General features: G+C 35.5%; 3 protein-coding genes across 10 annotated transcripts; all 3 read left to right on the top strand.

Moving 5' to 3' along the window:
• The first annotated feature begins 83 nt into the window (after nucleotides 1–83).
• On the top strand, nucleotides 84–6698 carry LOC116430975 (odorant receptor 4-like). 7 transcript variants are annotated; one of them, XR_012998127.1, is made up of 10 exons: nucleotides 84–236; nucleotides 1054–1320; nucleotides 1660–2146; nucleotides 2544–2643; nucleotides 2706–2828; nucleotides 3507–3662; nucleotides 3792–3952; nucleotides 4746–4912; nucleotides 5035–5146; nucleotides 6599–6698. XR_012998127.1 is itself a non-coding variant. In XM_076365320.1 (7 exons), the coding sequence occupies exons 1-7, from the start codon at nucleotides 221–223 to the stop codon at nucleotides 3852–3854; spliced, it is 1212 nt and encodes a 403-aa protein (XP_076221435.1). In that variant the 5' UTR covers nucleotides 84–220; the 3' UTR covers nucleotides 3855–4726. The 7 variants fall into 7 exon arrangements, 3 of the variants coding, with proteins under 3 accessions (XP_076221435.1, XP_076221436.1, XP_076221437.1); XR_012998126.1 differs by having other exon boundaries at nucleotides 4746–4968; XR_012998125.1 differs by having other exon boundaries at nucleotides 4746–4968; nucleotides 5035–5329.
• LOC116430978 (uncharacterized) lies at nucleotides 6697–19915 on the top strand. The gene is made up of 12 exons (XM_076365677.1): nucleotides 6697–6782; nucleotides 7177–7654; nucleotides 8228–8327; nucleotides 8397–8519; nucleotides 9402–9618; nucleotides 9688–9809; nucleotides 13010–13430; nucleotides 13799–14285; nucleotides 14630–14729; nucleotides 14791–14913; nucleotides 15842–15997; nucleotides 19348–19915. The coding sequence occupies exons 1-12, from the start codon at nucleotides 6719–6721 to the stop codon at nucleotides 19399–19401; spliced, it is 2445 nt and encodes an 814-aa protein (XP_076221792.1). The 5' UTR covers nucleotides 6697–6718; the 3' UTR covers nucleotides 19402–19915.
• LOC116430241 (odorant receptor 13a-like) lies at nucleotides 16180–19438 on the top strand. Of its 2 annotated transcripts, XM_076365325.1 has the most exons (4): nucleotides 18062–18181; nucleotides 18585–18684; nucleotides 18757–18879; nucleotides 19095–19438. In XM_076365325.1, the coding sequence occupies exons 1-4, from the start codon at nucleotides 18081–18083 to the stop codon at nucleotides 19263–19265; spliced, it is 495 nt and encodes a 164-aa protein (XP_076221440.1). In that variant the 5' UTR covers nucleotides 18062–18080; the 3' UTR covers nucleotides 19266–19438. The 2 variants fall into 2 exon arrangements, with proteins under 2 accessions (XP_076221439.1, XP_076221440.1); XM_076365324.1 differs by lacking the exons at nucleotides 18585–18684; nucleotides 18757–18879; nucleotides 19095–19438 and adding exons at nucleotides 16180–16619; nucleotides 17174–17448 and having other exon boundaries at nucleotides 17704–18191.
• Nucleotides 19916–20160: the final 245 nt, after the last annotated feature.

Below are 20160 nucleotides of genomic sequence, written 5' to 3'. Positions count from 1 at the left end.
GACGAAGTTGCCATCGATTAGAAATGTTTTTTTGCCATCGCAGAAGAAGTAAATTGCGAAACTACGCCCAGAGCCTTCTTCCACTTGACCTCGTCACGTTTTCTACGGGGGTGGAATGGAGAACTGTCTCACTATAATCGAGCATGCGTCCTTCTGACTGTGAGAAGGGAGAAATTCGTGGTAGCCACTTTATCGTGTAGTCTCCGCGCGAGTGGTGCCAATGGATTACGAACGAGGTATTCCGTTCCCCTGTTTCAAATCGAAATTCCGGTCTTCCACCTTGCAAACGTGACTGTTTATTAAATTAAAATCATTGGAATGCTAATCGAAACGTTTACATTGTGCACGAGGCTTTAGAAAATCATTTACATCGCGACTACAAGTTTCAACACGTTAACGTCGGTGCTGGAATTTACGTTTCTGCACATCCAGCGGTGAAATTCTAAAAATTATTGAAATTATCAATAAGTAAATTAATTTTCATACATGGAAATTTGTTCTGTCTACCAGAACAATTTAACGAACTACGTATTTGATGGTACACGTGCTGTGACATTTAAGTGTGAACCACCGGTGGCGCACGCCGTCGCCAACGTGTTAATGTTGGTATCGAATAGTACGGAATTAGTGACTATCGCATTGTGCGATCAGTGATTTCGTTGATGAGCATACGAAATTTGTTTGTAATAAATTTGATAAAATTGAAAGATCAGTTTGCAACAGATATACGTCACGTACAAGTGAACCAACTTGTATATTGGAAACGTGTGAAGGATTCGTTTTAATGGAACTGGTTTAACATTATTTCAAATGATTGATCCTTGATGGTGGATGTTTTTGTTATAGGGAAAATGTTGCAGTTAATTAATTGCTAGAAGTTAGAATAATGGAAGTAAATGAAACTTATTTATTTTACGTTCAATGCTAAGGAATTATATGAACTTTGAGGAGGCTAGATTCTTTCGATTTTTATACAATATCGTGGATCGTTTATTTTGATTTCCAAGTGATTAATTAACGTTACTCTGCATTACCATTGTGATATTTTCATAGATTTGAAGGAGGCAATCGGATGGAACATTTTCAACTTGAACGCGATCGGAATCTGGCCGGACCCGATGACACTGCATGACCGACTGGCGGATTTCAGGGCTTTCGCGTCTATGATTATTATCCTCACGTTTATTAATATATGGCAGACCTGGAATTTGTTCATGTCGGACCGAGACCTTATCAGGATCACGGAAACGTTGTCCCTAGCTAACATCCCAGCGTACAACGCGGCCATAAAATTAGGTGTCATATGGTATTATAAGAAAGGTATTACAAACAGACTATTAAAGATATCTGATTGATCAATAAGTTCTTCTGATTGATAATAAAAGAATTACAAAAAACACTAAAAGTATTATCATATTAAGAAAACTTGATTGATAAATAAATTCTTATGATTGTTCTTGTTATAATGTCTTGTTTACATGATTCATATAATGAAATTACAAAAATGAAAGATTGTATATAATAACGTTATAAGACTTGAAAGTTTGTGTTAAAGTTTAATTGTAATTCCAATTAAATCCGTATAATACAATTTCATGTAGATAATAAAATGTGCACATATAAAAATTTGTCAACTATGATTTTCGTTTATGTTCGAAGACCTCCAACCGATCGTTCAATCGTTATACGACGATTGGTACGCTCCGAAAACCAACGAGGAGAGGACAACCATGATGAACTCTGCCAGATTCTCGAAAAGATTGTCTTTTTGGTGCATCGTGTTGAGTCTGATAATGTTAACCACGTACGTGTCTCTTCGGTCGTTCAAAATAGTGAAATACGACGTGAACGCGATGAGCCAGGACCGTTTGGCTATTTATCCCGCCTATTATCCGTTCGACTTGAGACGAACGTCGGTCAGAGTTGTAGCGAACGTGGCCCAGGTGATCGCTGCGTACTGCGGTGCACTCCCGTATTCAGGCGTTGACACTTTCATAGCCACGCTCGTGATGCACGCGTGCGGACAATTCAAAAATTTGTGCAGAAAATTGGAGAGGCTGATGGACGAGACGAGCAAAAAGAGAAAATCGAGCGAGATCCAACAGGAATTAGCTTGGATCATCAAGAGACACGAACACTTGAACTGGTGAACAATGAAATTGTTTTGTCTAATGGAGAATTAATTAACTATTTCACGAAAGATATTTCACTGATTTGCATTTTAGTAAACGTATTTTATATTGGTGAAACAGTATTAAGTATTGGTAAAACTTTTTTTTGTTTCGAAAAAAAAAATATTCTTTTGTCTAATATTCTAAAGTTGATCCTAATATTTGGAACTTTATTGTGATAGAATTAATTAGCTAATTAGAAAGTATAAAACATTTGGTATAATATACGTTTCATTGAATTATTCTACTTTGTGAAAAAAATTTGTTTATTCCTATTGGAATATTTAAAATAATGTTTATAATCATAATTCAACAAGAGAATATATTCTTTGAATATGGTAAGGAAATAACGAATATTCTTTTTTCCTGAAGGATTGGCAATAAAATTGGAGAATACTTTAGCATTCTACTGTTTCTGCAAATGTTGCTCAGCACCGTCGAAATATGTTTTCAAGGATTCTCATTTTTCAATGTAAGTTTTCTCGAGCGGTCAGACGAGCGATATTAATCGTATGCATTCATTTGAGATTGCAGGTGATACTCAAAGATGAGAACGGTTTACTAACCTTTCAAATGTTCTTTTTCGTGCTCTACGTATCGTTCGTTATAGTGCACATGTTTGTTTATTGTTACGTGGGCGACTTACTTCTTGTCCAAGTGAGTATCACATCCGTCCGATGCAATCAATCGATTCATATTCAATACTTCCTTAATTGTTCAAGTGCATAATGATAAGTTTCTCCTGTTATTTGAGTTAAACATCAGTTGTCGCGAGTCAATTCAAGAAAGGGGGGGATAGCCGTCCATTTTTCTCACTAATAATTCTGGAAGCGTTGTTCTAAACCAGTGTTTTCCTTTTCATTCAAATTCTCTTTCTCTTCAACTTTAATTCTATATGAATTGATCTACCAAACCTCAAAATAAAATAAACATTCCGAATACTTTGGATAACTCTGGTTTCAATCATTTGAATATATTCTTTGGATCATTCTAGAAACTTAAAGTTCAAGTAAAATAGAATATTTATATTATCCGTCTATACACATCAGAAAAAAATACTATTTGAATAATTTGAGAATCCAAATCCAAATTTCATTCTCCAAACTCCAACATATCCAACAATCGTATGTAGTTATTCAAGCTCTACGAAAATTCAAAATCATATTACGAATACACAGAAAATGAAAATCTATCAAAGATTATCGACGTATAGGTGTTTCCTAGGATTCATAATCCAGATTCCAAATGTAATTGGACAACGCTTTTTTTGATTCTAATATAGGTCTGAAACCGCGACTCATTGAACAAAACCCGCGTCATAGAAACATGTTTCAGAGCAGTAGTTTGGGCATGTCTGCCTACAAATCCAGATGGTACAACGTCGCTCCATCGGATGCAAGGTGTCTTTTATTCATTATGTTAAGATCCACGCGACCACTTTGTTTGACAGCGGGAAAATTTGGTATATTTTCCATGGAGATGTTTAGTAGCGTAAGTTTCACCAGTATATCCACTATAGAATCTCAGAATGAAAATTCTTGTAGTTACCCGATACCCTAGTGATTTTTAAGAAACCATGAATACAGGAAGCTAAGAAAATCACTGACACTTTCTTTCCAGATTCTAAGAACAGCCATGGGTTATCTATCAGTTCTTCTCACCGTCTCTAGTGGCGACAACTGAGCATCTCCATTAGAAAGAAGTTTAGACATTTTAGTTACAACACTATGGTACGATTTCTGAGAGTCGAAATCAAAACAAAAATAATCGAAGACAAAAAGGTTACCATGACAAAATTGAAGTAACTTTGTTGATGTGTCAGACGGACGAAAACAGTTAAAATTACGGTTTGTCTTGTCTTGCGAACTTCCAGATTGCATTCCGTTAGAATTTCTTATCGAAAAACGTTTTCCTGGAACAGATGCAAACAAAGTAATGGAGGTTGTAACCTGTAACGGGTTACATTGCAATCTGGTAGTTCGTTTGTCGGAAGCGGGAATTCCTTGGTTAGCGAACGGTCAAACTATCTCTAACGTGTAGAAATCTTGCGGTAAAGTTCTTAGGTTAGACGATAATTAGGTATTAAAATAGTATTTAAGTAATAGTTTAAAAATTATTCTTACGTATTACATTCTGCAATGTATACTTTGATGGTAATATACAATCGATGTTGCTTGTTGAACATATTCGTGGCTTATCTGTTATTGAACACCTTATTTATCGGAGAGTTATTAACAGGCTTTTCACTAACACAATCTTATGAAGTGGTCTAATAATTTCCTTTGAACAATAATTCTCAAATAACAATTATATTATTTGACTTGATATATTTTGCTGATTGTGGATGGTAATTGTTATTTTCATCGAAAGTTTCATTGATGCTTTATTAATCTTTAATAAACTGTTCAATAGCTACCGACAGATAATGTGTTAACGCAATTACTTCCGCAGTAAGAGAAATTTACCAAGATTCTATAGATAGGTTGCCAGACTTTCATTCCTGGTTTCATAATCTACCAATTCCATTCATTACTAATTTCAAAGATTTTTATTTCTCGTTTCTCTGAATGATAGAAACCTGCACGATGAAGTATAACAACAACCGAAACGTGTTCACTTTGAAATGCATGCTTCACGACGTCCTGGTTCATTTGTACACATTACGTAATGAATTCAATATTAACATGCAAGAGTTTGAACGAAATGGTCGAGAATTTGTTGAACAAATTATTGGATTCAAGGTTTCTTACATTTTTCATGTTAAGGATCAATTCCACGGAAGAAAGTCGCGAATAAAGTAAAACAGATACTCACGAATTTAGTCCATACGGAAACACCATTTTACTAGCGATTCTTGTTTCAGTAACTCACCGATTCAAGAACAAATTCTGAAAATCCGGAGGTGTAATGGAGAGTATGAAGTTACAGATAGATACCACCAAGTAACACCTCTTGAAAAGAACAACACAAATCAAGTAAATAAACACCAGAAGTAATCACGTAAAAATACGTCACTGAAAAGAATCAACAGAAAATTAACCTATATGTCAAATTCGTAACCACCTGACCACTAACATTCGACGCTATGTTCAAAAAAATATAATTAATCCAGAAACTTTTCTTCACCATTGCATATATCCTCACATTGTCTGCTCCAGGTACATACGTCCATCTGCAATTAACGCAATTAATTGCCACTCGAACATTTATTTCAATTTCGATTTTACTAGACGAGAGAAGTGTTTGTTAACGACCCCGATTAAGTTGACCAAAAAGTTTCGTCGTACTTCGGAAGTACTCGTGAAGTTCACAGGAAAATTTCACTTGGTCCAATTTAAATTGTATTTTATTCGGAAGCTTTCTATCGTCTTTTAGTTTACCTATCTGTATTTATTCTAACATTACGACTTAATACGGTGAAGATTATTCAAATATTTGTTTCTTGTGGACAGTTATCGGATCAAACGCGTGTATAACAAGCACGCGTCTTCGGGATCCCGCAGTAATTCGTGCACCGTGTCATTAACGTAACTGTCGGTTAAGGGAGTAGCGAAAGGCAATTTTTTTTTAAACTCTGGAAACGTCGTTAAATAATCGACGATGCTAACGACAGCGGGAAGACTGTTGCAACGAAGTTCTAATCGATTGGCCATTTTTTTGTCACCGCGACAGAACAGAACTATGGAACTACGTCCAGAGTCTTCCACTATTTAACTTTGTTATTCGTTCTAAGAAAAGAGGGTGGAAAATCATTTTCTTACAGTGTTCGAGCATGTGTCCTCCCGATGGACTATGCGACAGTTCAGAACACCGGGGAATTTCTCGATAGTCACTTTATCGTCTAGACTATACACACGCGAGTGATGTCAATGGATTTCGAACGAGGTATTCGTCTCTACGTTTCCGAAACTGAATTTTCACTTTCTTCTTTTTAAATTTAACGATCGTTTGATTCGACGAAATATCAGTTAAAAAGTTGAAGTCGTGAAGATTTCAGAGTTATCAAGAGTTAGTGCTGGGATTAATTAACAAATTTCGTGTCAAACGTACAAAAATATTGTAACAAGATATTAATCATTTTAGAGATAAAAATATTAAAAATTATTCGCCGTATGGGATAAGTAACATAATTTTTCTATGCCAGTGACAATTACTTTTCTCGTCGAAGAAGTGTTTGGGGAACATTAAAAATACATGAATAAATGTTCGGAGAATATAATATGAAAAATGTTTGAACAGTGAAATTTTCAAGGAAAAATAACTTCTGAAATTGTATACGTGTTTTCGGTGGAAATTATTCAGTCTTTGACGCATTAATCTACGAGGAAGGATTCTTTTAATTTTTGAATAATATTACCAATCGATTGTATTGATTTTTTAGTGATCACATTATTTCTGATATTGCAGTTGTAATGATATTTTTCTAGATTTGAAATACGCGATCGGATGGAACCTGTTCAATCTGAACTTAGTTGGCATTTGGCCGGAACCAACGAAAAGCAACAACTGTGCCGCGAATTTCCGAGCAGATCACGCAAACATTGACTATGGCTAACATTCCGACATTCAACGCAGCCATTAAATTACTTGTACTGTTGTATTGTCGAAAAGGTGAGCCTGCGAACAATGGAAAACAAACGACAATTATTTACAACATTTCCATCTCGAGAAAATTTCCTAATATTCCTTGAAACAAAACATTTAACATGACAACGTTTCTATGATCGATAACAGATCTTATAAAAACTTCATGGACAGATTTTCATCGAATACTTTAAGCTTCGGCGGTTGAATACAGCCGTGATAAATAATAAATTTGAAAACAACAAAGTTCCAAAATAATCAATTTTATATCTAAAATCGCACGCTACAAACTAACAGTTTTATTATTCGAATAACTAGATGTTTTCGATCAATAATTGCATTTTTTACGAACAAAGTTTTTAGAAGTTTCAATGATTCCCGTCCGCGAAGAGTTAATCTCCGACGCGTGTTTGTCTTGAAGATCTTCAGCCTCTGGTTAAGTCGTTCTACGATGATTGGTACACACTGAAGACTAAGGAGGACAGAACAACGATGCTGAACAGCGCGAATTTGTCCAGATTTTTGTCTATATGGTGCAGCGTTCTGACGGCGATAATGGTGTCCTCGTACATCTTCCTTCGATCGTTTTTGATATGCAGGTACAATATAACCGCGGAGCCGCAGTATCGTTTGAGTATTTATCCTGCGTACTATCCGTTCGACATGAGACCAACGTTGGTCAGGGTGATCGTGAATGTGGCCCAAGTATTCGGCGCCTATTGCGGTGCCGTTCCGTACACTGGTGTCGACAATTTCATAGCTATGCTCGTGTTGCACATTTGCGGACAATTCCAAAACTTGAAGAGGAAACTGACGAGACTGATGGATGGCCAGAGGAAACCGAAAGAGATCCAGGTGGAACTGGCTTGGATCGTCCAGAGACACGAACACTTGAACTGGTGAACAATGGATCTCTTTTGCCTATCGGAGAATCAACTGTTCAACGTCATTTACGATTTTGAAAGATATTATCTTATTCATATAATATTCTTATTATAATATCTTATTAATATAACATAATAAAATTAATATTCATTTATTCATGCTTGGAGAAATGATTTTCATTTTGGAGAAAAAAAGTTTTCTTTTCGTCTGACATACCAATTCAGGAATATTTTTATCATTTTTCTTTTTTGATAAATCGTTTCCGTCTGCAGATAATTGAGAACACTTTTGTCGGAGTTTTACTTTTTTTGAAAAAGTTCTTCTTGTGCTTTTGTAAAAGAGAATTTTTGTATCAATCTTTCGAGAAATAGTTTACTTATTTATGTATGAAAGAAATGGTCCAATGATTTGTTTGAAAATTTTTTTCTATATTCTACCGTTTCATTATTCTACGTATTTGTTAGTAGTACAATATATAATTCAGTGACTCAGTGGGCGTTGAACAGCGAGTTCAGTACTTCGTATAAGGTATAATCAAGAAATTAGTAATTCTGTGACCATAGTGTTGCATATTTTTTTTCCTGAAGGGCCGCTAGTAGAATTGAGGATTGTTTTAACCAACTCCTGCTCTGGCAATTGCTGCTCTGTACCATTGAAATATGTTTCCAAGGATTTTCGTTCTATAACGTAAGTTGTCTAGAGTTGTTAACGTAATATCGAAGGATATTAATTGCATATATTGATTCGAGATTGCAGGTGCTATTCGTTTCGGAGACTGGTATATCAGCCTTTCAAACGATATTCTTCACGCTGTTCATATTATTTGTTATAGTGCATGTGTATCTTTATTGTTACGTAGGCGAATTATTACGAGTCCATGTAAGTATAACAGTTTAATGCAATTATATCAGGCGATACTTATTCTTATTTCTCATGGAAAAAGAATACCATAAGCAATTTATGGGATTCTGATCTGATATGCTTTTTCGTTTTTTCCATTTTTCTTAATGGGTGGTTCAATAATTATAAATGGAAGTCCGATACTTACTTATTTAAACTAAAAAATGAAAATATATATAGAAGATATCGTACAAGGCATGGAAGCTTTCAATTACGTCGCAGTTGTCAAACATCAACCGTTCGTCGCGTCGTGCTTAATTAAGATCGGTGACCGCGTGCATTTTTTCACGTAATAGGAGATACACAGTATATATAAAAGGTTTTTGTGGATACAAAAAATGTAACTGTGTTTCCTCTACTCCTTGTTTGCTGGTTAAACTGTCACCACAAATTCCACATATAAAATTGGGAATCTGCAAAAAACCCTCCTTAAATTTACAAAATGCCCAAAATCCTTTGGATGTCCCTATTGGATCCACTGGAGGAGCGAGATGAATAGAAGATTTTATTACCTCTTTCTAAATTATATAATATATTAAGCAAATTAAAAATCATTCAAAGTTTTATATTCAGGAATTAAAATTATAAAAAAATCATTCAGAATTATATTAGAAAGTAAATGTTAAAAAGATCATCCAGAATGATTCAAACACCGACCAATTTTCTGCAACGATCAAAGATAAAAGAATGCTGCTAACAAACTTGTGTGTATATTATCAAAAATTACCAAAAAGAAATATAATTTGCTCGACATAATCTGATTCTAGGAAGTATACACACAAGACAAAGGACACTAATTTATGAGCTAGACAAACCTATAGTGAGAATTCTCTCAACCGTGTCACAGAGATGTTGTTTCAGAGTAGTAGTATGGCCATTGCTGCATACGAATCCAACTGGTACAATGTTGCGCCATCAGAAGCCAAGTGCCTATTATTTATCATGCTGAGATCCACGAGACCTCTTCGTTTGACAGCAGGAAAATTCAGTACCTTTTCCATGGAAATGTTTAACACCGTAAGTTCCATTTCACTATACACACCATGTGATCCTAAAATAAGCATTCACTCAGTCACCCCATACTCTAAATATTTTTAAAGTAACAGAAACATAGAAATTCGAAAAATCTCCAATTTTGCCATTCCAGATCCTGAGGACAGCAATGGGTTATTTGTCGGTTCTTCTTACAGTCTCCAGCAATCTCGATTGAATGTCCCCATTAGAAAAAAGAATCTAGAGACTGTAGTTTCAGTTACCATGTTGTCGTTGGTAATAGTTCAGCAATCCTCTACACTAACAGTAAAATGTTCAACCTCAGAACGGATTCCTGTGTCAACGAAGACGAACAGCGTTTCCTGTCGTAACTGTGAAACTTTTTTTATCGGTCGGACAAACGAAATGAGTTGCAATTGTTGCCTACCTCCGCGAACTTTTAGATTGCTGCAATTAGAAGTTCGTATTGGAAAACATTCTCGCGAAACGGATACGAATGTGTAATGAAACATTCTTACGGTCTGCGAACGTTCAAAGAGACTACGCGTATAGAAACTTCTGTACATTGAATCTGACGAAACTGAGTATAGTATTGAATCCAATTCTATGATTTTTGAAAATAAAATAAAATTGGTGTACACTTGTTAAACATACGGTATCGTTATTTATTTTTTAACATTACAGCATTCTAAGGCAACGAAACTAATCTTAATATTCAAATTTATGGCTCCTAGGTTACTTGATTTTTACATTTGATTTTCCATTAATAATATCCAAGTCGTTTTCAAAAATATATTGGATGCATTATTAGTTTTAGTAATGTTTTTTTCTTGTTTCTTTAAACGCTGAGACAGTGTAACTGTTGAAAAGTGTTCGTTATCGAGGTTGAATTTGAAATATAAATAGGGAAATGGATTATGCGATGAAATGGAGTCAGCTTAACGGTTAATATACTCTTGGATAAGAAATTTTGCGGTGCTCGGGTTCACCCTCGCACCTCGCACCTCGGATTTGATGCTGACGTCGAGAACTTTGCACAAACTGGTTGAGAATATGTTGATCAATGTGACAGTTTCGCTCTCTTTGGTGAAGGAAGTCGTTTTACAGTATCACCAGAAGGGTAACTGAAAGAATATTACTTCAATTCACTGTTCCAAATCGACAACTGTAGTAGAACAGCTATATTTTCTATTCTTAGTCCATTTTCCCGTAAATAATAACTTTCCGATGCAACAAAAAACGTTTTAATTATCCTACACAATGTAATACCATTTAATATTTGCTTGAAACATAGCTTTTTCATTTTTACGTTTTCAATTTTAGGGTATGTACTGCCGACGCAATTAGAGTAAGCAATACATTAATAACAGTAATTTAATTAATAATAATCGATAATCAATAATGACCATTTAAATCATATTTTCGTGTTTAACACATCATTAATAGACTAAATAATCCATATCTCTTAAATGTTATCATAATTCAATTATAAGATGGTGAAATATGAATTAGTAAGTCGCAATGATGATGTTACTACACGCAGAAACCAGTTGAACAGATGTTATCCGAAATATTAAGGAATACTGAGCCGTTGTTAACCAGTTTTCAAAAATGTTTTCCATTAAAATAAGAATTTTAAACATTCTCGTGATTAACGTTTAATTATAACATACCCAACTCCAGAGCATTGGTTTTGCTCAGTCAGCGTTTGACTGTATTTGGTACGAACTACCACCGAAACAAACAATAACGCCAATTATTACAATATGTCGAGCTAGAAAAGCGATAAAAATAACAGCTGAAAAATCTCAACCGTTCTGTTTGGAACTTTTCACCGCCCTGAGTTCACAAGAAATTACCAACAAATACTAATATGCTGTTATTTAGTTGTAAAATAATAAAAATGTCGAGGGTGTAACATTTTTTTCAGACTATAAAAACTTCTGCTGAATATATGTTCATGTTACTGGCTACGAAGGATACAAATACTGATGACAAATAAATAAAGACAGATACGATTTACGTTTTGTTGATTATAAACAAGTGTTCTGATCTTTGTGATAATATGTGATTATTAATCTTATTCAATAAAATTCTCATGAAATTATTCTGTGAACAGAAGATAAATAGATCCTCGCGTGTTTGATCCGTATAAAATCTTCCATTTCAGATACGATACATGCTTTAATAATTCACTTATTCCAACGTGAATGGAAAAAGATCTGTAAATGAAATTAACAATATAAAACTTTGCTCATATTTATGTATAATGAGAACGAGGCATCTTAACAACAGACTGATCCGTATATTAAATACTCAACTACCTAAGATCCAGAATTTGAGAAAAAGTGTCTGCTTCAGGTATTCATTCGTAATTAACATAATTACCTACGATTTGAATTCTTATTTTAATTACAATCTTCCATTCCGTGTAACTTGTCATTTCAGTCATTCGCGGGAATAATATTTTACAGAAGAAAACAATTCACTCTAAATTATACACTATGCTTAAAAATGTTTAACAACTCACCAGAATAAAAAAAATTCAACAAGAATAGATCGAAGTTTAATTTGGAAACACAGTACGTCGATTATTCTGTCACTTCAAGTTTCCACCACTTAGTCGGTAAAGGTATCGTTATTCGTTTAATTACTATCAGTCCAATTAAAAGAATCGAAATGCTTGCCTCGCAAGTTGTTTTTCATTTCGAGGTTCCGCAGACAATAATTCGTAACGTGTTTCATTAAAGTAACTCTACGAGTTACATCTGTCGATTACGAAAACCATGGAAAGAAAATTTTGTTTGAGTCTGCAGGGGTCGTTTAAATAATCGACGAGGGTGAGGACGTCGACAGACAAAGTTACGAACGAAGCAGGAATTTTTTTCGTCGTCGCGAAGGAAAGAAACTACCAAACTACGTCGGCAGCCCTCTTTTACTTGACTTCGTTGCATTTTCTGCAGGGGGTGGAAAATAAGTTTCTTATGACAAACGAGCATGCGTCCTTCCAACCAGACGACAGAGAGAATTTCGTGAGTAGTCATTTCGTTTTGTGGTCTATACGCGAGTGGTAGCAATGGATTTCGAACGAGGTACCATTCCTCTTCCCCAAAACAGAATTTTCACTCTTCTAAATAGAAAAGTGAAAAAACTGTTTAAATTTCATTGAAACTTTTAAGGAAATTGATAAAAGTATCTATCACTTATCACTACGTCTTCATTCATGAAGACTTTGTTGCTGGAACATCAATATTAGTTAGTGACAAGTATACGTCATTAATTAACTGTTCAAAATAATTAATGACCTTTGCTTCAGTGGAAAGAAATAGATATACATCGTGGAAGTGTTTTCCGTCGACCAGTGAATGTACTGAATAAAGTTTGAGAAGTATTTTTTTCAAATGTTTCTATAGTGCTTTATTGTTTAATTATTCATGAAATTTAACAAGATTTTCCTTCGATAAAAATGGTTATAGTTAGATTTACTCCTCGTCATATTGACAGTAAGAAAGTTCTTCAAAGATATACAAATTGAAATTCTTTTAATTTTTCCCAGATATTACAAACCTGTTATTTTAACACTTCCGCGAATGTACTATCAATCTTCTTACAATTGTGATAATGTCATAGATTTGAGAGAAGCGATCGGATGGAATCGTTTGAATCTGCATATAATTGGTATCTGGCCGGAACCAATGGTGCAACAGGATCGTCTGGCGGATTTCCGTGCTTTCGTTGCCATCTTCTGCACTCTTATGTTTGTCACCATATGGCAAAGCATAAATTTGTTCAGATTGGACGGAGACCTCGGAGAGATCACGCAGACGTTGACTTTGGCTAACATTCCAGGCTACAATGCGGCCATAAAAATATTCGTTGTCTGGTATCTTCGAGAAGGTGAGGCTAATAGTGAAATAATAAACAGTTAATTTTCTTTTAGTGCAACAAAATGTTAACAGTTGTTCAAGCTTCAATATTACAAACTTCTTAAAGAAATTTCTTACCTTCTAAACCATGCAACTGTAAATATTATAGAGAGATATTACATACTATCTTCTAGCTATTAATTAATAAGTTATATTTTCTCTATAGTTATTAATCAATTCATACATTAATTGCTCTATTAAGTTCCAGAGAATAAAGATAATTAAGCAAGATTTTTACAAGAACACAGCCAATTACGCTAAATAGAATATAGCAATCAATTAATCACAATTTTTCAAATCGATTCCTCAAATTTCACTGACTGCGAATTATGTTCGAAGATCTCAAGCCTCTGATTAAATCGTTTTACAACGACTGGTACGCTCCGAAGACTGACGAGGAGAGAACAACAATGATGGACAGCGCGAAACTCTCGAAATACTTATCCATCTGGTGTACGATTTTGACGCAGTGCATGGTGACCGCCTATATCAGCATCCGGTCGTTCACGATCGCCGGAAGTAACGCAACCACAGAGCGCCAGGACCATTTGGTCATTTATCCCGGATACTACCCTTTTGACATGAGACGAACGTCGGTCAGGGTAACAACGAACGTGGCGCAAGTGATCGCTGCCTACTGCGCTACCATCCCGTACACCGGCGTCGACATTTTCATAGCTATGCTAGTGTTGCACACCTGCGGACAGTTCCAGAATTTGAACCGGAAACTGACAAGGTTAATGGACGAAGCGGACGGGACCAGAAAATCTAGCGACATTCAGAAGGAACTGACTTGGATCGTCAAGAGACACGAACATCTGAACTGGTGAACAAGGAAATTCTATTGTCTGTGAAAGAATTAATTGATTGTTCAAGGTCATTTGAAAGTTTGAACTTTGCTTGTATTTGATACTATGAATTTGAAATTTAACAATTGGACAGAATATTGAGAAGGTGAAAGGAAAACGTTGTTTGTCCAATATTACAAATTGAAATTATACATTCACGTAATCTATTAAATATGTTTCTGTTAGGCTTTTGTAATTTTATTCGTTCAATTCGTTGCCGGTTTCGAACGATCAGTTCATTCTTTCTCTTCCCAGGAACAATAAATTAAGAAATTATAGTTTATGACCTAAGCATAGTGATGAACGATGTTTTTCATTGAAGGACTGGCATTAAAATCGGGGAGTGCTTCAGCATTCTATTGTTTTTGCAAATGCTGCTCAGCACCGTCGAAATATGTTTTCAGGGATTCCTATTTTTCAATGTAAGTTTCCTGGAGCGAACGACGAGAGAGATGTAAATTCACATATTAATTGAGATTTCAGGTGATACTCAAAGACGAGAACGGCTTTCTAACTTTTCAAATGTTATTCTTCATACTCTTCGTATTGTTTATTACAGTGCACATGTATGTTTATTGTTACGTGGGCGAATTACTTCTTGTTCAAGTAAGTATCTCTCACTCGTATCTTATTAACTAATATATTGATGAATGTAATAGACGGCCTAGTATTCGAATAGTAGGACTTATAATACATACAATTCAATATACGGTAAATAAGTCCAAGTCTGATCCGATACTGTAGTATCTAGAATTGATATACACCCCTGTTATTGAAATTTAAGCGTCCTTCACCGCGTACATTATTCAAGATGAGTGAACGTGCGCTTTCCCTACGCTTTTTCTTCAGTAAAATTATATGAGTAAAGTAAAATTATAAAATTGTCAGACTACACTAAAAAAAATACATTTACAACTTTACTCCTCCTTCGTTCCTGTGTGATGATGATCATGGGTGATGGAGGGGACTGTTGTTCATACGACAACAAAAATAGTTCATTCAGCATTTTAATATCCTACCCACCATGACATTGCAATTCGGATCTAAATAATAATTCTGATGCCATTATTACGATTTTCCTAAGAGCTTTCCCAAAAGACGACTTTATCTTATCCAAAGAAATAAATTATATCCTACTATATTGTGTGAAGTTGTTCATGAATTTGGATAAAATTTAATTTGTGAAAAAGATCCATGCTAAACATGGATGTTGTTCTGTTGTAATATCCATAAAATCAGGACTCAGGAAACGAATTTGCGTAAAGAAAATTTAGGAAAAACATTCTTCCTAATGGAAGAATACGGAGACTACTAGACTGTGGTGGCCCCATAAAGAGAATAGAATATATATTATTATTATGCAGTTTAATTTACGATAGATCACACAACAGTTATATTTAAAACTTCCTCAAACCTTCATGAGCTTCAATTGAGAATTACATGTAGTCAAACAACGCGTACCCATTCAATTTCTCTTCTGTATGAAAAACTACGACAAGTTGAGCAAACTCTGCAACAAAGAAACATGTTTCAGAGCAGTAGTTTGGGCATCGCTGCTTACGAATCTAAATGGTACAACGTCGCGCCATCAGACGCAAAGTGCCTTTTATTTATCATTCTAAGATCCACGCGACCGATTTATTTGAAAGCAGGCAAATTTGGTATCTTCTCCATGGAAATGTTCAGCAGTGTAAGTTTCCACCTCTATAGTCCACGACACGATGTTACAATAAAAACTCAAACACATTAGCGATTGTTGACGAAACAGCAATACAGAAATCCGAAGAACCACTGATCGTATCGTTTCAGATTCTAAGAACAGCGATGGGTTATCTGTCAGTTCTTCTCACTATCTCGGGTGGCGACGAATGACCATCTTCGCGCACAATCTAGAGATTATAGTTAGAACCATTACGAATGGCATTTATGAAAGTTCACTGAACCTGCGGATGTGTCCATAGTGCTGCATATAAGAAGAAATTTCTACCTCCATGACAAAACTACATTCACCGGCTGAACTGTTCGAACTTTTTCCGTCTATTAGAATGGTCATTATTTTAAGAGTCTGTGAACGGTTTTCGACGGTATTCGTTGAACATACAAAAAGAGCTCGGATTACAGGGTGTCCTGCCACGATTACTTTCCAGATTGTAGCTATTAAAAGTTCGTATCGGAAAACGTTTTCAGGGAACGGATACGAATGCGTAATGAAGGCAACGGGTTGCGCGCAATCTGGGAGTTCAGTCGTCGATAGATCTCCGTTCGACAAAAATTCGAGTGAAAGGAACCCGCGAAACCTGTAAAGTGCAAACGTTAGTATTAAAAAGAGAATTTCTGTAGTGCCGTTACTGATCCATCAATGATTTCTATGAGTTGCATTCTGTGAGATGATGGTCCTTGAAAATAAAGCTTCGTTGGTGTAAAAATGTGGAATATACTGATACCATTATTCGTTGTCCGATATTACTTACTTCTTACATGTAGACATATTTTTAACACTAGATTTATAGACGTTGTATTGAACACTTCATTATATTATTCCTGGAACAGTAAATATTCACTGATTTATCATCAATATGTGATGGCATATAATATTATGTAGCAATCTACATACATCAATTAAAATTGACTTATACTTCTCCTAAATAATGTTCATAAAATTGAATATTCGTCGAGTTAACAGATTCCGTAAATCTGGTGTTAATTAGTATATTTATAGGCTCCAGAGTATTTGTTTCCGGTCTCGAGCCTTACAGAATTGACTTTTAGCTTTGCTGCATTTAATTCGCGTTGCATCTACGGCTGTACTTCACTGTAACGATGAAATATAGTCTTTGAATAGCAACGTCCATTTAAATGCGAACAGAGAAATGGATTTTGCGGTGGGATGGAATCGTTTCAATCTAACTTTGCTCGGCGTGTGGCCGGAACCAAGGGTGATCTCGAATCGCGCGCGACGAATATCGTCTTTCGTCTTCTGGTTCACGAGTTCCGTGTCGCTTATGTTCATATGCGCACCACAGACAGCGAATTTGATACTGAAATCAACGAATTTGAACGAGGCGGTCGAGAATCTATCGATCAACGTGCCGATCGTTTTCGCTTTGGCGAAGCAAATCGTTTTACGATACCACAAACAGGGTAACTGCAAACGTATAATTGACAAATTTTTGCTCTGTCGTTTGTTAAATGAATTCTAAGCTAAGTCAAATACGAGATAATAAAGTAGAACGAGACATCTGTAACTATCCAAGTTTATACTTTTATTATTGTTATTTTTATATTATTACGAGCATGTTTGGCTAACAAATTCGTAACTTATATACCAAAGAAGATAAAGTTCTTCGATTTTGATCGCATTCGAGTCTTCATCGCAGTAAATCATTATCGTTCCAGCTCTCACGTCGTTGGTCAATCAAATACTCGAAGACTGGTCCAGGTCCCTGCCGGAAACGGACCGTCAGACGATGATGAAGAACGCCCGGTTGAGTCGAATGATATCTATCTCTTCCTCCACGCTGAATTGTTTCATGTTGTTCGCGTTCGTGTCGCTGCAAATTTGGAGCAACATGCAGAACACTTCGGAGGCCGACTTGGGCGGTCTCCTGCATCCGGCCGTGTTCCCTTATGACACGAAGAAGAGTCCCAATTTCGAGATCACATGGCTGGGCCAATTTATGGGCACCGTTCTGACCGCAATCTGCTACTCTTGTTTCGACACGTTTCTAGCGTTTCTCGTGTTGCATTTGTGCGGGCAACTGTCTATTCTCAGGATGGCCCTCGAAAATCTGGCGAACAAGAGCGACGGGCACAATTTTGTGAAGTTCAATGAGAGACTCGGATACATTGTGTACAGACATAATCAACTGTTCAGGTGTGTATAATATATTATGCAAGAATCATCTATGATAATTTTTGCTATAATATTTGACACTCTATGCTATAATAATGTACGATAATTTATGCTAGAAATGAAATAAAAAAGGTAAAATTGTGCGTCTTATTCCTTTCAGAATTCTTGTTTTGCAATTAACTCTTGATTTCGTGATTGCGGCTGCGGCTTTGTTGATTTTTTTTTCATAAATAATGCGCTGCGTTGACTGCTTCTTTTATGTTTCTATGGCCTGCCAAAAGAGAGAATATTTCTTTATTACCTAATGTATTTATCAGTTGATACTCGGAAAACGTGAAATTTTTATTCGTACCAATAGTTACAGACTGCTGATGATAATTGAGATTCAATTTTGAGCGTGTATCCTTTAAACTTTGCGTTCTAGATTTGCAGTGGTTGTGGAAGACTGTTTCAATCTAACACTGCTTATACAAACCCTGATCTGCACAGCGATGTTGTGTCTGACTGGGTATCGTATGTTAACTGTACGTTCATGGAACAATCAATTGAATACAATTCCCTGATCAAGTAACGGTAGTTGCATAATCTTTTCGTAGTCTGTGGATCAAGAGTGCGAAGAAGTGCCTATTGTTGGGTTAATATTTTTTATCATACACGTGTTATACACGATGTTGCATTTATTTATATATTGTTATGTGGGCGAAGCTCTTGTCAGAGAAGTAAGTATTTAAAATATATATATATATTATTCTATATCCATTTATTACCGGTGAAATGAAAGAAAACAAATAATAAATACTTAGCAAATACTTTTACAAAAAGAAGGAATGACAAAAGGTTCTAAATTTGGACTGCGAGTTGGACTATTGAAGAACAAAAAGTAAGAAATACTTTCGCGCAGTTGATCTGTAACGATAGTTTCTCTAAATTCTAGAGTACTGAGATTGCTCGGTCAGCGTACGAGTGCATTTGGTATGATTTACCGTCAAAACAGGCAACCATGCTGATTAACGTAATATGTCGAGCGAGAATATCCTTCCAGATAACCGCAGGAAAATTCAGTCCCTTCTCTTTAGAACTCTTCAACGTCGTGAGTCAACAATAAATTATTATTGAATGTACCGATATTTTATTAGCATTCTTCCAATAATCAGAAACCTATCGGAAAATTGAACGAATTTTTCCAGGTGTTAAGGACTTCCGCCGGATATTTATCCGTGTTACTGGCCATGAGAGAATGATTCGTCAATAAAGAAAATAACAATGAGTATTAATTCCATTTACAGCAAGAAAAATTACAAATCACCGTTAATAGAGCTCAAACATTCTTCGTACGCATTTTATATTCAATTGATTAATAAAATTGTATCCAGCATTACATTCGAGAATTACATTCTTTAATTCTGGAACAAATCATTGTATGAACACTATAGCTACTCACTGCAATTAGGAAGCGACAGTAAATGGATCCAACAAGTACTCTCAACAATTCGATATTTTACCACAACGACATTTCCGGTGAACTGATTTGCATCTAAAACATTGATTTTGAGGATTTAGCATTTAGAACCGAGCAACAGTATTTAAGACTCTATTTTCAAACAAAATATTTAACAGAATTAAAAATAACTTAATAGACTCCACCGCTAAGTTAACGAACTTTAAATATCTGCAAGTAATTTCTTCGCACCCCATGCGAGGTGTCGAGACCACAAAAATTACAGTTGACTTAAATCAGAGCTAACCGAGAGCAAACTAAGAAAACAATTGCAGCGCAAAGGGTTAAAACATTATTTAAAAAAAAAAGAGAAACACCTAGACTAGTCGCAAATTCTCCTATAATATTCCAGCAGTAAAATTATGCAACAGAATTTGTTTCTGTGCTCAATAAATTATTAACGTCAAAGTAGTCGCACTGATCGCAGCTGAGAAATAAATCATAGCGCAAGGGGTTAACCCGAGGAACATCAAACGAACGAGACGATGTTAAAAAAATAAGA

The sequence above is a fragment of the Nomia melanderi genome, chromosome 3 (assembly GCF_051020985.1).
Source record: "Nomia melanderi isolate GNS246 chromosome 3, iyNomMela1, whole genome shotgun sequence".
Taxonomy (NCBI): domain Eukaryota; kingdom Metazoa; phylum Arthropoda; class Insecta; order Hymenoptera; family Halictidae; genus Nomia; species Nomia melanderi.
Note: the sequence above shows the minus strand (reverse complement) of the source record. Positions and strands in the feature narration are given on the sequence as shown.

Coding starts and splice junctions, on each gene's coding strand:
- LOC116430978 (XM_076365677.1), top strand. CDS start 6,719: ATGGCTAACATTCCGACATTCAACGCAGCCATTAAATTACTTGTACTG. Junction 13,431..13,798: donor TGTCTGGTATCTTCGAGAAG/GTGAGGCTAATA, acceptor TTATGTTCGAAG/ATCTCAAGCCTCTGATTAAA. Junction 14,914..15,841: donor GCGAATTACTTCTTGTTCAA/GTAAGTATCTCT, acceptor AACATGTTTCAG/AGCAGTAGTTTGGGCATCGC.
- LOC116430241 (XM_076365324.1), top strand. CDS start 17,178: ATGGATTTTGCGGTGGGATGGAATCGTTTCAATCTAACTTTGCTCGGC. Junction 17,449..17,703: donor TTTACGATACCACAAACAGG/GTAACTGCAAAC, acceptor TTATCGTTCCAG/CTCTCACGTCGTTGGTCAAT.
- LOC116430975 (XM_076365320.1), top strand. Junction 2,147..2,543: donor AGACACGAACACTTGAACTG/GTGAACAATGAA, acceptor TTTTTCCTGAAG/GATTGGCAATAAAATTGGAG. Junction 2,644..2,705: donor AAGGATTCTCATTTTTCAAT/GTAAGTTTTCTC, acceptor TTGAGATTGCAG/GTGATACTCAAAGATGAGAA.